Consider the following 14465-nt stretch of genomic DNA (forward strand, 5'->3'; position numbering starts at 1 on the left):
CAAGTAGGTTTAGTCTTCTTCCTAATGGGGATGTGATTGTGAATGCATTTGTTCTCTTTGCTTCTTGTTTGTACCCCTGCAACAGCCATCAATTCTGCTCTACAGATGTCGAGTGCTTCAGTTGTCCTGAGTCATCTCTTCAGTAAGGGTTTGAATGACAAACGGGAAGGAAATAGGAATCACAGCGTCTACTTCCCTCTTATCATTTTAGTTCCTCTTCCTCTTCCTTTCCTTAACATCTCTTGTATGGGTCTACATACTACTTGAGGAAAGTGGTTTAAGTCTCCCCTCTCATGATCTTAGATTTATCAAGTATTCTTTCTCTTTTAGGAGGAACACAGGTCTTTAATCCATCAGGGACCAAGCTCAGAGGGAAGTGGTCTGTGTAATCATAATTCCTTGTCCATGACTGTTCACAATAATTAGACTTCCCTTCAAATTCCAATATGGTTTTTAAAGGGGGTGAACAAGAAGGCACTATATAATTGATAGTGATCAACAAACTGTTCATAAGCCCAGCAAAAGAATATAGATAAACTGTTACATGGAAGAATTGTGTCCTCGAGGAAAACAAAAAGAGCTTGTTAAAAGTTTATTACTAGGAATCAGTACTCACAAAATAATCTTTGGTAAACCACATAAATACCATTAAATAACAAATCAAATATAAATCTGTAAAATATAGCATTTTCTGTGCTGCTATCACACATTTTAAATTGTGCAAAATATGGTGACAACAGTAACAATGCAGTCTTGTGGAATAATTTGCCTTATTTAGCACCTACGTAACACAGCCAATAGACTTCATAAGAAGTATGTGACTTGGCTTCATATAAGTAATCACTATAGTACACTCTGGATCCTGAGAAATCTTACCTATTCTCTGATAAATATCACTTTCCAACCTGTAACAGGAATACCTATACCCAATACAACTGCATAACGTGTATTTTGTAGGAACAAATGATTCCAGTCTTCCAGAACCTCATGCAAAATGGATTCAAAACCTAACATTTACATTTTATCCCAGAAACAGCCTCACTTACCAGGAAACTGGAAACAGTAGTGAAATAGCAATGCATCATTGAGTGTAACAAATGATTACCGTGCAAATGGTATGCAAAGCAGGTTTACTCACTTTCCCATTACTTTAGCTGAAGTAAATTTTCTAATTAGTATCCAAGACAAATTTTTTTATAACTGCTGTTTCTGCCATTAAGTAAAACAGAGTTAATGGTCTCATTCTGATCGCTCTTTATAACTGTAAGGTAAAATGTCCTTGGAAATACCTTGTCTTTCAAAATCCAGTAAAATTCCGTTCCTCGCTTTCACCAAATTTACAGAAATACCCTCGTAAATAACAACGGTATTTTTATTTTTTCATTACATACTGTACAAACTAACTTACTGCTCTTGCAATAACCAAAATCATAAATTATCACATATATTTATGCAACCATACAGTGATCATTATGAGATATGGGAAACATTACAATGGAGTTGCAAATCAGATTCAATGTTATCAAGAGAGTGGGCATTGGAAAATAATGTGGGTGTTATCAGAGTAACATGACTCGACTTTTTAGTTGAGAGACAAACCAAAATTCAACTTTTCAAATCTGGCAGCCAACTTATGAACTGAAATCATTCTAATCTTCGCTCATTATTTTGGTGCTTGTTGGCAATAAACCTGTTTGATTCAGGAAAAACGTTACAGCCTCACTTTTTGGAAGAGACCACAGTAAAACATATGTTGCCACATAATGAAAGGAACACCATCTACGTACATGGAGTTGGTAACACCATCTATATGGAGTTGGACAAAAAATGACTATCCAGAATGAAATTTTGATTCCAAGTATGGAAAAGTATAGCAATGTTTTTGCCTTCAAAGGGTCTTGTTTAGTAACTATCATTCCCTACAAACACTTCTGAAGTATAGTGGACTTTTGAAAAACAATTTTGATTTTCTATTTGCACATTCTCTTAAGGTTTTGTACTTGCATAGCAGGTGTCTAAATATACTCAACTACTTGAGGCAGAATCTCACGACCGTGCCTGTTCTGTGTGAAATGATAAACTGGTAATAGTTTTGTGGATAGGTTGAGTAAACATTTGATCTTATTGCCGACGAAAAAGTTTTCGCTCTTCATGTTCCATACCTCCTGTGGATGCACACAACACAAAACATAGAATTTGACTTGAGATGCAGAGCAGATGCTGTAATTGAATTCTACAGTAATGGCATACAAAATGTATTTGAAGTTGTATGAAGTTCAAAATCTCAAAAAGATAGTATAGTCAATACCTTCAAAAATATTCTTAAAATGTGCCTTTATCAAACTGATGAATTGATGCGAGATAAAGCATACAATGGAAAAACTCCAAAAAAGTAAAGTGCAAGTAATAGTACTACAGGGGTTTGCTTATTCTCACTTTGCTAACATTGCATGTTAAGTGCAATCATTTGGAAAGTCTTAAAAACTACAATAAGTTTAGGTAATAAAAACATGCTAATATATAAAATAAACCTAATTCAATAAATCCATCACTTAGAATAGCTATAAACATTACCATACTAAAGACTAAACAAGTCAATAAAAAATTCTCTTAATGTTGAAAGCCCACATCCCAGAAGGATTTACGCTTCATTAAAAGTAAATATAATGGATTTTCTTAGTAATTACCAATTATATACTTGGAAATCGGAAAACAGTACTGCTTTAGAAAGAACTTTCAAGAAAAACCAAAAATTCCATAAAAGATTTTTTCCTCCAGTTAGCATTTCACATTATAATATATATCACATAGTATTTCTGTAGAAATTTGTCATCTATATTAAAGCCAGATACTTTCTCATTCTAAACCAACTTAATATCTTTTCCAGTCTGTTGAATTTCCTGAACCATTTTGTTCTGTTGAATCTGACATTTCCGCAGGTTCGTTGGTGTCCGGTGTTATGACAACAGATGGTACTGAAACATCAGAAGCACGGACATCCGGTGTAGTTGAACTCTCCTCAAGATTCTGGAATTAAGAAAAGGACCTCATGATTCACAGGAGTACATAAAAAGGTTCAAAAATTCAACTTTTAAGCAGTAAAATATCTTAAGGTAAATATTAATTCCCCAATCCACACAGAAGTAAAGGTGCAATGTTTGCTAATAGCCATTTGCGACCTTGACTGGATCAGCGAGTGGTGTAATCATGAGGACATTCAGGTTAAACACTACGGGTTGCTACACTATACTTGATTCACCCTACATCAGTACTACAGTATGTATACTATTTCACATATATGACATTACTGTACTTAATTGTTACTAAGCTTTTCTTTTGAGGAAATTAGGTATTGTTTGTGCACTTACTGTATCTGCATTAAGATGCTAATAATGCCATACACTTGAGATCTTTTGTCTTCAGATTGCTGGAAAAATGTTGACTGGATGCCAGCAGTATCTCATGATATATAATATATAAATCGCATAAAATGAAGGTGGGTTTTTATCTTCTCCACCGCTTAAATTATGATATACGTGTGTACACTATCCTCAGATGGTTTCCTGTTTGGACTTCTATTTTAAACGTGTCGTGGATAATAGTTTCAATGGTGCACAAAGGCAGTGCGCTTGTATTTTTGAAATAATTTTTATCAAGCTGGGCATTTTATACGTATTTTACTTCTCTTGTATCTAACTTTATTTTAACACAGGCATTTTATTCTGTGGAACTATACAATCCATGTTTATGAAGTCCTTGAAGACATTTTCTACGTGAATGTGGATACCTGCCGAAAGGACCGAGTTGTCGATATTTAAAACAGATGTCTAAGTTTATCGAAGATACTTAGAATTAGTGACTTGCCTAATCTCCCTTTACTGGTAGCCCACTAGCTTCCTTACAAGCCACCAAAGGGAAATGGGAAAAGATTTTAATTCCAAATACAATCAGTGGTCAGTGGCCCTAACAAGAACATTACTAATGCACTTCCTTGTTACCTCTTCATGCATGGTAACTTCAGAAATTGGTGTAATTTCCACAAACCTACCTTTTATACCTGCTATTTCACCAATTCAAAACTCACTAGTGTGTGTGTGTGTACAAGACCTAGGCATTAACAAAGCATATGGAAATTTTGAGGGTGTGTTACCAAGTAACAACTGTGGTTAACCCTCTTACGCCGAAGCCCTAAAAATCAAAACCTCTCCTGTATGCCGGCGCCGGTTTGGAGTGAGCGCGGAAGCGGAAAAAATAATTTTTTCAAAAAATCACAGAGCTCTTAGTTTTAAAGATTAAGAGTTCATTTTTGGCTCATTTTTTTGTCATTGCCTGAAGTTTAGTATGCAATCATCAGAAATGAAAAAGAATATCATTATCATATGTAAATAATGCGAGATATGGTAGCGAAAAAAAAAATTCATAGATAATTGTATTCAAATCACGCTGTGCAAAAAACGGTCAAAGCTAACAAGTTACTTTTTTTTCGTTGTATTGTACACTAAATTTCAATCATTTTGATATATAATACATCGTAAAACAATAAAAGCAACACCGGAAAAATATTATCACAAAATGATGTACAAATTCGTAACACGCGGACGTAAAAAAATGTTATTTTCAAAAATTCACCGTAGTTCTAAATATTGTTCTAGAGACTTCCAATTTGTTTCAAAATTAAGACAAATGATTTAATATTACGATACTGTAAGAGTTTTAGATTAGAATTGCAGATTTCGACCATTTCGGACGAGTTAAATTTGACCGAATGCCGAAATTTTTATATATATTTTTTTTTATATGCACATATTTCGGAGATGAAAAAAGCTACAACCTTCACTTATTTTTTATTGTATTCTTCATGAATTTGCGCACATTTTGATATATTAAACTTTATAAAACGGCTAATATGAAAAGGAGCAAATATTAGGATAATGCGATGTACGTATTTCGGAGACTTGCGGCCACGAATCGGCGCGCGGAGTGAAGGTAAATATATTTTTCAAAAATTCACCATAAATCACAATATTGGTCTAGAGACTTCAAATTTGTTTCAAAATTAAGAAAAATTACGGAATATTACTAGGCCGTAAGAGTTTTAGCTTAAAACTGCGTTTTTCAACTATTTCGGTAGAGTCAAATTTGACCGAACGTGATTTTTTTTCTATTTATCTTGATTTATATGCAAATATTTCGAAAATAGAGAAAAACTACAACCTTCAATCATTTTTAGATGTATTCTACATGAAATTGCGCACATTTTCATATATAAAACTTTATATAACAGCTAATTTTAAATGGTGCAAACATTTCGACAATCGCACAAAAAAAAATCTGATTTTTTCGGAAGAGTTACCGCGCGGACGTAAGGAAAATGTTTTTTTTTCATAAATTCACCATAAATCGAAATATTGTGCTAGAGACTTCCAAGTCATTGCATAATGAAGGTAAATGATTGAATATTACTAGAATATAAGAGTTTTAGCTTAAAATTGCGTTTTTCGACCATTTCGGTAGAGTCAAAGTTGACCGAAAGTTGAAATTTTTGCACTTAACGTTATTTATATGAAAATATTTCGAAACTGATAAAAGCTACAACCATGGGTTGTTTTTTGTTGTATTGTGCATGAAATTGCGCACATTTCCATATATAAAATGATATTGTTATGATACAATAAAGTTTTATACATACTTACCTGGCAGATATATACATAGCTATTGACTCCGTCGCGCCGACAGAATTTCGAATTTCGCGCACACGCTACAGGTAGGTCAGGTGATCCACCGCGCCGCCGCTGGGTGACAGGAATAGGAACCCATTCCCGTTTTCCATCAGATTTTTTCTACACCATCTGTCTCCTGAGGGGAGGCTGGGTGGGTAATTTAATTGTATATATCTGCCAGGTAAGTATGTATAAAACTTTATTGTATCATAACAATATCATTTTTATACATTCAACTTACCTGTCAGATATATACATAGCTGATTCACACCATTGGAGGAGGTAAATAGCTAATAACTGATTTAACAGGAAACACAACAATCGTTGTAGGTATTAATAACATAAACCTTGGTTCCTACCTGTTTAGACTGAAGACTTCATGGTTAATGCCCAGGAGTCTGCTTAGTCTCAAGAGCCTCAGCGAGATATTGATCTATTGCTAAGAGTTCTTGTAGGTCTGCCAAAGGGGTCTTATCCACTTACTTGGCCGATCCTATAAGGGCTATGTCAAAGGGTTTCAATCCACTTATATGACAAGAACCTTTTTTCTAAGGAGCACAATCCCGATCCTGATCACCTTAACCTAACCAAATGTTGTATCTAAGATTGCAAGAAGTCATCCCCGGACTCCTTGCAAACAACCAAAAAACTCATCACATATTTTACACCTAATTCTTTATGAAAAATAAATAAAAATAAAAATAAACAAATATAATTTCAATTTGTACTACCTCGCTTGTAAGACCTATTCACATTCTCATACTGTCAAAAGCACCAAAAGCCGCCTGTGCTAGCCCAAGCACTCTTGTCAGCAGACAATCCTGATACTGTCTTAAGAGGAGAGGTCCATGTACGAATTTAGACAATGTCTTTAATACACTGGTCTTTATACTACTCCGTTTAAAAGGCACATTTCTAGTTCCTCACTAGCAAGGGCTATGGCCGCCTGTGCGACACCAAGCACTTTTACCAGTAGTAACACAAAAAACTGCCTCAAATAGTGGAGATCTCCGTAATCAAAGACACCGTTTTTATCCAAGCCTATCCTGTAAGATAAACTCAAAGTTCCTTACCTAAACAAGGCCATGACCGCCTGTGCAACAACTAGCCGTCAGGTAAGAAAGTTAGAGCCCATCCCACCAGTATGGTATGGAATTATTAGACTTTTCATAAAAGTTTAAAGGATCGGTATGTGTCCTCAGTCCCAGCACTGTATCCGCAGACACAAAAGGACCTAGAGAGAAGCACTTGTCATAGGTAATTTTAACATCTCTAAGATAGTGGGATGCAAATACCGAGTTGCATCTCCAATAGGTCGCATTAATAATGTCCTTCATGGACATATTCTTTTGGAATGATAATGATGTTGCCACTGCTCTTACCTCATGAGCTTTAACTCGTAATAATTTAAAGGAATCCTCTGCACAATTGCTATGAGTTTCCATAATCACACTTCTAATAAAATACACTAGCGCATTCTTGGACATTGGTCTTTTCGTGTCCCGAACTGCGCACCATAGACTTTGTTTACATGCCTTCAACTCTTCTTTCTTTTTAAGATAGAACCTAAGAGCTCTAACCGGGCATAAAGTTCTTTCAATTTCGTCTCCCATTAAGTTTGAAAGACTTTTCACCTCAAAACTCCTTGGCCATGGTTTTGAAGGGTTCTCATTTTTTGCCAAAAACAGAGTTGAAAAGAACAGATGGCTGCGTCTTTCTTAAAACCCACCCGAGAATCTAGGGCATGGATTTCACTTATTCTCTTAGCCGTCGCTAAGGCTATGAGAAAAACTCACTTTCTCGTCCAATCCCTGAACGAGGCACGGTCGGGAGGTTCAAATTTTTCCGATGTAAGGAATTTGAGCACAACATCCAGATTCCAACTTGGCGGAGTAGAGGATATAGATTTTGACGTCTCGAACGATCTTATGAGATCGTACAAATCTCTATTCTCTGCCAAGTTTAAGCCTCTATTTCTAAATACCGCTGAGAGCATACTTCGGTATCCCTTTATTGTAGATACGGACAGATTGGATTCCTCTCTCAGGAATAACAGAAAATCTGCTATATTGGTCACAGAGGTATCGGAGGAGGACAGCTTATTCTTCCTACACAATCTTCTAAACACATCCCACTTCGATTGATAGACCCGGATAGTTGACGATCTCCGGGCTCTAGCAATTGCTTTCGAAGCCTTGCTTGAAAAGCTTCTCGCTCTGACCAATCTTTCGATAGTCGAAAGGCAGTCAGAGCGAGAGCGGGGAGGTTTTGATGGAACCTCTTGAAGTGGGGTTGTCTGAGAAGATCTATCCTGTTTGGAAGAGATCTTGGGTAGTCTACTGTCCATTCCTGTACCTCTGTGAACCAATCTTGGGATGGCCAAAACGGAGCGATGAGAGTTAATCTCGTCCCTGTTGATGCTACGAACTTCTTCATCACTACTCCTAGCAACTTGAATGGAGGGAAAGCGTAAGCGTCGAGTCCCGACCACTCCAGTAGCATGGCATCCACCGCTATCGCTCTCGGGTCTTCTACTAAGGAGCAGAAGTTCTCTATCCTCTTTGACATGAACGTCGCAAACAAATCTATCTGTGGCCTTCCCCACAGGTTCCACAGTCTTTGGCAGACTTGCTCGTGCAGAGTCCACTCCGTGGGGAGAACTTGTTTTGTCCTGCTGAGCCTGTCTGCTCTGATATTTCTTTCCCCTTTCACAAATCTGGTCAGGAGGGTAATATTCCTCTCCTCCATCCATGACAACAGATCCTTCGTTATCTCGAATAGGGAAAACGAGTGCGTCCCCCCCTGTTTTTTTTATATAAGCCAACGCCATGGTGTTGTCTGCGTTGACTTGAATCACTTGATTTCTTACTTCTGACTTGAAGAATTTTAATGCCAGAAACACTGCATATAGTTCTTTGGCATTTATATGCCAATCTCTTTGTTCTTTCTTCCATTTGCCAGAGACTTCTCTTGCCCCTAGAGTCGCTCCCCATCCCGTCTCTGAAGCGTCTGAGAACAAGATTTGGTTTGGGTTCCGAACCTCTAGGGACACTCCCTTGTTCTCTTTGAGTGGGAGCAGCCACCACTTTAGGTGTTTCTTCACCTCTATTGTTACCGGAAAAGTGTCCGACAGATGGCCCTTCTTCCAAGTCCAAGATCTCTTTAGGAAGAATTGTAGAGGCCTTAGATGAAGTCTTCCTAGGGATACAAATTGTTCCAGGGAAGAAAGAGTCCCTAGAAGGCTCAGCCACTCCCTGGCTGAACTCCTGTCTTTCTTTAGGAAGGATGTAACTTTCTGAATCCCCCGAAGAATCCTTTCTTGGGACGGAAAAACCCGAAAATCCCGAGAATTCATCTGAATCCCCAAATAGACTAAGTCCTGACTGGGGGTCATCTGCGATTTCTCGAGATTCACGAGAAGTCCTAATCCTTTGTCAATTCTAATGTTTTCTTCAGATCCTCCAAACATTGTTCCTGGATTTTGCTCTTATCAGCCAATCGTCTAGGTACAGAGAGACGCTTATGCCTTCCAGGTGTAGCCATCTGGCTACGTTCCGCATCAGGTACGTAAATACCTGTGGAGCCGTGGAGAGGCCGAAGCACAAGGCCCTGAACTGGTAGACTTTCCCTTGAATCACAAACCTGAGATACTTCTTTGATGACGGGTGAATAGGAACGTGGAAATATGCATCCTGCAGGTCTAGAGAGACCATCCAGTCTCCTCTTCGCAGGGCTGAAAGTACCGAGGCAGAAGTCTCCATCGAGAACTTTTTCTTTTCCACATATTTGTTCAGAATGCTCACGTCCAAGACTGGCCTCCATCCCCCGGATGCCTTTGGAACTAAAAACAGGCGGTTGTAAAACCCCGGAGAGGAAGGATCCTGAACCTCTTCTATTGCCTCTTTGTCCTTCATTCCTATCACCATCTGAAGAAGTGTCTCCCTCAGAACAGGGTCCTTGTACTTCGCCGACAGTTCCTTTGGGGAATTCGACAAAGGTGGTCTGTCCTGAAAAGGTATAATGTAACCTTTCCCCAAGACTGCTAGCGTCCAAGGATCGGCTTTCCTTATCTTCCATGCCCCTACGAAGTTTAGGAGCCTGGCCCTACAGATGTTTGGAGGACCTCGCTGCTACTTTGATTTCTTGAAAGATCTAAAGGAGGACCTTCCTCGCTTTTCTGCTGTCTTCCTTTTCGTTGGAGGACGAGAGGTGGAACCTCTCCGAAAGGGCACTACCGGAGTACGAGTAGTCTTCTTCGCTACTGGTACTGTTGGTCTTGATTTCTTGGAGGATTGTACTATAAGTCTTGGGTTGCCTTTTCAGCAAGAGACTTTGAAATCTCCTTCACCAAGTGCGAAGGGAAAAGGTGATCCGAGAGAGGAGCGTATAAAAGGGCTGACCTTTGTGAAGGAGAAAACGCTTTGGTTAGAAATGAACCAAATAATGATCTCTTCTTCACTATCCTGCTGCCAATAGAGATGACTTCTCCCGAACCATCCTGAACCGCCTCATCCATACAGGATAAAATGCAATGCAAAACTTCAAGGTTCTAAAACATCTGGTTCATTTGCCTTCTTGGCCAGCACTCCAAGGGACCAATCCAAGAAGTTAAAAACTTCTAGTAAATGGAAAAGTCCCTTGAGGTGCTGATCCATTTCTGACATGCTCCAATATGCTTTAGCTGTATTCAAAGCATGTCTTCTCGATGCTTCAACCAAGCTTGAAAAATCCGCCTCCGCGGAAGATGGAAGCATAAGCCCCATCGCTTCCTCTGTCCTTACCATATTCCCCTCCTACCTCCGAGCTTACATGGAGGAGTGCAAAAAACTGTCTTCTGAGCTTCCTTCTTCACCTTCATCCATTATTTAAAGATTGAATAGCCTCTTCATTGATCTGGCTGGTTTCATTTTTAAATACGAAGACGATTTAGGAACCTTCGTACTGGAGAACAGAGATCTCGGGGAAGGAGGAGCTGCAGGGCTTAGAGAGTCTCCAAATTCTTGCAGGAGAAGAGAGGCTAACACTTTGTAGTTAGATACCCCCTCATTGTTCGGGGTTTCTTCCTCCGACACTTCATCCAACTCCATCCTAGAAGGAGAGCGAGCTCTTTCATTAGACTCTTTGTCCGTAGACCTATTCCCTATAGGAGAAATACTCCTAGAAGGAGAGAGACTGACAGATCTAGAAGTTCTCCCTTTCTTATCCACCAAAACATCCTGAGACATGGAGGTTGAAACCGTAACCTTCGATGTACCAGGTTGCTTCCTTGCATTAGGGTTTCTACTTGTAGGAGACTCGCTATCCGAAGACTTTACATGAAAAGATTTTCTCTATTACCCCTTATAACTTCTCGCTCTTGCCGCTCTTCATGATCAGCTGGCGCCTTGCGCCGCTGACTGGCGCTTGGCTTGCTTGCTTGGCTTGGCGCCTCACGCTCGGCTAGCGCTTCGCGCCCTCGCTGGCTCTTCTTGCGCGGCTGGCGCCTTCGCGCTCGACTCGCGCTTCACGCCTGGGTTGGCACTTCGCGGCCCGTCTATCGCGTCGCGTCTGGCTGGCGCTTCGCGCCTGTATGTCTCTTCGCGGCCGCCTGGCGCTTCGCGCCTGGCTGGCGCTTCGCGCCTGGCTGGCGCTTCTCGCCTGGTTGGCGCTTCTCGGCAGTCTGGCGCATCGCGCCTGGCTGGCGCTTCTTGTCTGGCTGGCGCTACGCTCCTGGATGGTGCCTCGCGCCTGATTGTCTCTTCCTGCTTGTAGGAATTCTCATGCGCGGCTGGCTCCTCGCGCCTGGCCAGCTTCTCGCGCCTAGTCGTCTCCTGCGATATCGGATAGCGCCTGGTTGCCGCGTCGCGCCTGATTGGCGCCTCGCGCTTACGTGTTAGTTCTTTGCGGCTGATTGGCGCTCCGCGCCTGGCTGGCGCTTCGCGCTCGGCTGGCGCTTCACGCCTGGCTGGCGCTTCGCGCTGGCAAACTCGCGGGTCTGTGAAAAATAGACCCTTCATCCGAAGAAGAATCTTCTTTTCTGGGAGGTGATAGTAAGGGTTTTTTGACTTCTTCACAGGAAGATTAACATCCTTTCTTCTTGGAGGATCTCTCGAAAGAACCCCGACTAGAGAAGCAATAGACTCTTGCATATCCTTTAATATCTTCGTCGTTTCTTCTCTCTGGTCTAAACGAGAGGAAGGAGAGCCTTCTTTCTCCATTCCCCACGACTTATCGGGAGAAGCCAAAACCTTTGCTTTCTTAATCTCTGTCGGGGAGTCCTCCGAAAAACGTTCCGGACTCGAGTTTATGCCCGATTCTTCCCAGATCCTCTTCAAGGGACGAGAACGATCCGCTGATCTCCATCCTCTTTTAGGTGAGGAATTCTCCGATGACGAAAAACATTCACGTAGAACGCTTTTTCTAATGCGTTCTTTGGCAGTCTGTGACGTTACAGATTCTGCCGAAGAGACATCTGACTGGTGGGGATCCTCCATAACCTCCGTAAGGCTTTCGACATTCCTTCTCCTCTGGGCTTGGGAGCTTGAAAGAGGTCTAGGCCTGGGAGCGTTGTGAAGCCAATCAGACGCCTCCTCCACTTCACTGGGGAAATTCACATCACTTTCCACAGCACTACTTTGCTTACCTTCTATGGCAGCCATTTTACGCTCCATTTTCATAAGCGCAGCTTTAAGGCTTGCTATCTCCGAAGCAGAGTCCGTAGGATCTGCATTCGGAGAAGGACCTGAAATATTACAAGGAGCGTTCATAATGTTAGAGGAGGGTACAATATTACTCACCAAACCACTTGAAGATTGAGAGCTAGGCTTGGTTTTGGAAGATGACTTCCTTAACCGGTCTTTCTCTAATTTCCTTAAATAAGAAGTTAGAGACTTCCACCCTTCAGCACTCAAACTCTCACATTCATGACAAGTGTTATCCATCGAGCATTCATACTTCCTGCATATTTTACATACAGTGTGAGGATCAACCGAAGCTTTCGGCATTCTCACCTTGCACCCTTCATTCACACACATTCTCACCACACTTCCAGAATCAGACATCATGATGAAAATTCCAAGCCAAAATCCAAATAACGATCCACAAAAGCGTATGCCAGTACAACGATCCAAATACGTCACCAAAGGGTCCAAAACGATGATCAATTGTATCCAAAAACGAAATCCAGCCGGAGATACCAACAACGATGTTGCCAGTATGGCCGACAGAAAAAATCTGATGGAAAACGGGAATGGGTTCCTATTCCTGCCACCCAGCGGCAGCGCGGTGGATCACCTGACCTACCTGTAGCGTGTGCGCGAAATTCGAAATTCTGTCGGCGCGACGGAGTCAATAGCTATGTATATATCTGACAGGTAAGTTGAATGTATAAAAACTTTATGTAACGGCAAATTTAAAAGGGTGCAAACATTAGGACAATCGCACGAAAAAATTTATCGGAAGAGTTATCGCACGAACGTAAGGAAAAAGTTTTTTCATAAATTCACCATAAATCGAAATATTGTGCTAGAGACGTACAATTTGTTGCAAAATGAAGGCAAATGATTGAATATTACTATAATATAAGAATTTTAGCTTACAATTGCGTTTCTCGACCATTTCGGTAGAGTCAAAGTTGACCGAAGGTTGAAAGTTTTGCACTTATCGTTATTTATATGAAAATATTTCAAAACTGATAAAAGCTACAATCATGAGTAGTTTTTTGTTGTATTGTACATAAAATTGCGCACATTTTCATATATAATACTTCATGTAAAGGATAATTTAAAATGGTGCAAAAATTATGTCAAAGTGACGAAATAATTTTTGAGCTGTGTCACTGATACTTTTTAGTGCGATAAGAAAGAAATTCGCGCTTGCGCGCCTGCGTAGCGATTGTAAACAAAACAACGCCTTGATCCGTGAACTCCCAGCATCCCCCAAGGCGCGTGATTCAAAAGTTTTCGGTTGGTAGGCCTATAAGTATTTTTCCGCGAATTTTTAAAAAAACTTTTTTGAGCCGACGTATGATACGTCCAATCGGCATACGGGAGACATTTTGACTCGACGTTTAATACGTCCAATCGGCGTAAGAGGGTTAATAGTTATAATGCACTAAGAAGATTGTATTACAAATGACTAACGAGATGTGGTGTAGTGACTGGTCAATAGACCAAATCTCAAGAATTGAGATAGTTTAGCCAAGCAGTGGACATGAAGTAAGTATTCAGGCAGTATGAGAAGAAGAGATGAGGATGACTATTGGAAAGGCCCAGTGAAAAAAGGAGAAAAGGCTTATGAAGATCTGGACCAGCTGGGAATGTAGACAAAGGAGTCAAAGACACAAAAGAATAGTACAAAATAAAGATGAATGAGAACTTGTAAGAGGTTCCACCACTCTGAGGAAAACCTGGCCTAAAAACACTGATGAAATGAAGCGTAAGGTTTCCTGGTGGCTACATTCTCTGGTCAACCATTCCTTGTTCCTCACAACTCTTGTAGTGAGTAAAGAGTAGTCAGACATGCAGGATAATGATTGCTTGGGTCAATTATCTGCATTCTTTACTGAACATGCACTTGTTAAGTTAATGTTATGTAACCCAGTGCATCATTATTAGTGACCAATCAAGGCTTTATCTAGATATACAGGTCATATTTTTAACTTTTCAATTCTGTGGAGGACTCATCCGCATTTTAAGCCAGTGCAGATCCTTGCAGTCCTTGTCAAGTTGTAAGAAAACTTAAGGCAGCATCAGTGGTCACCATTGG

At 40.4% G+C, this 14465-nt stretch overlaps 1 protein-coding gene across 1 annotated transcript in view; it reads right to left on the minus strand.

Moving 5' to 3' along the window:
- Positions 1-579: 579 nt before the first annotated feature.
- LOC135199101 (uncharacterized) overlaps positions 580-14465 on the minus strand; it is a 75479-nt gene continuing 61593 nt past the window's right edge. The window contains exon 5 of the mRNA XM_064227020.1: positions 580-3027. Within this exon, the coding sequence (XP_064083090.1) occupies positions 2872-3027 (156 nt within the window). The 3' untranslated portion in view covers positions 580-2871. The remainder of the gene's footprint in view (positions 3028-14465) is intronic.

This window comes from Macrobrachium nipponense, chromosome 25, assembly GCF_015104395.2.
Source record: "Macrobrachium nipponense isolate FS-2020 chromosome 25, ASM1510439v2, whole genome shotgun sequence".
NCBI lineage: Eukaryota > Metazoa > Arthropoda > Malacostraca > Decapoda > Palaemonidae > Macrobrachium > Macrobrachium nipponense.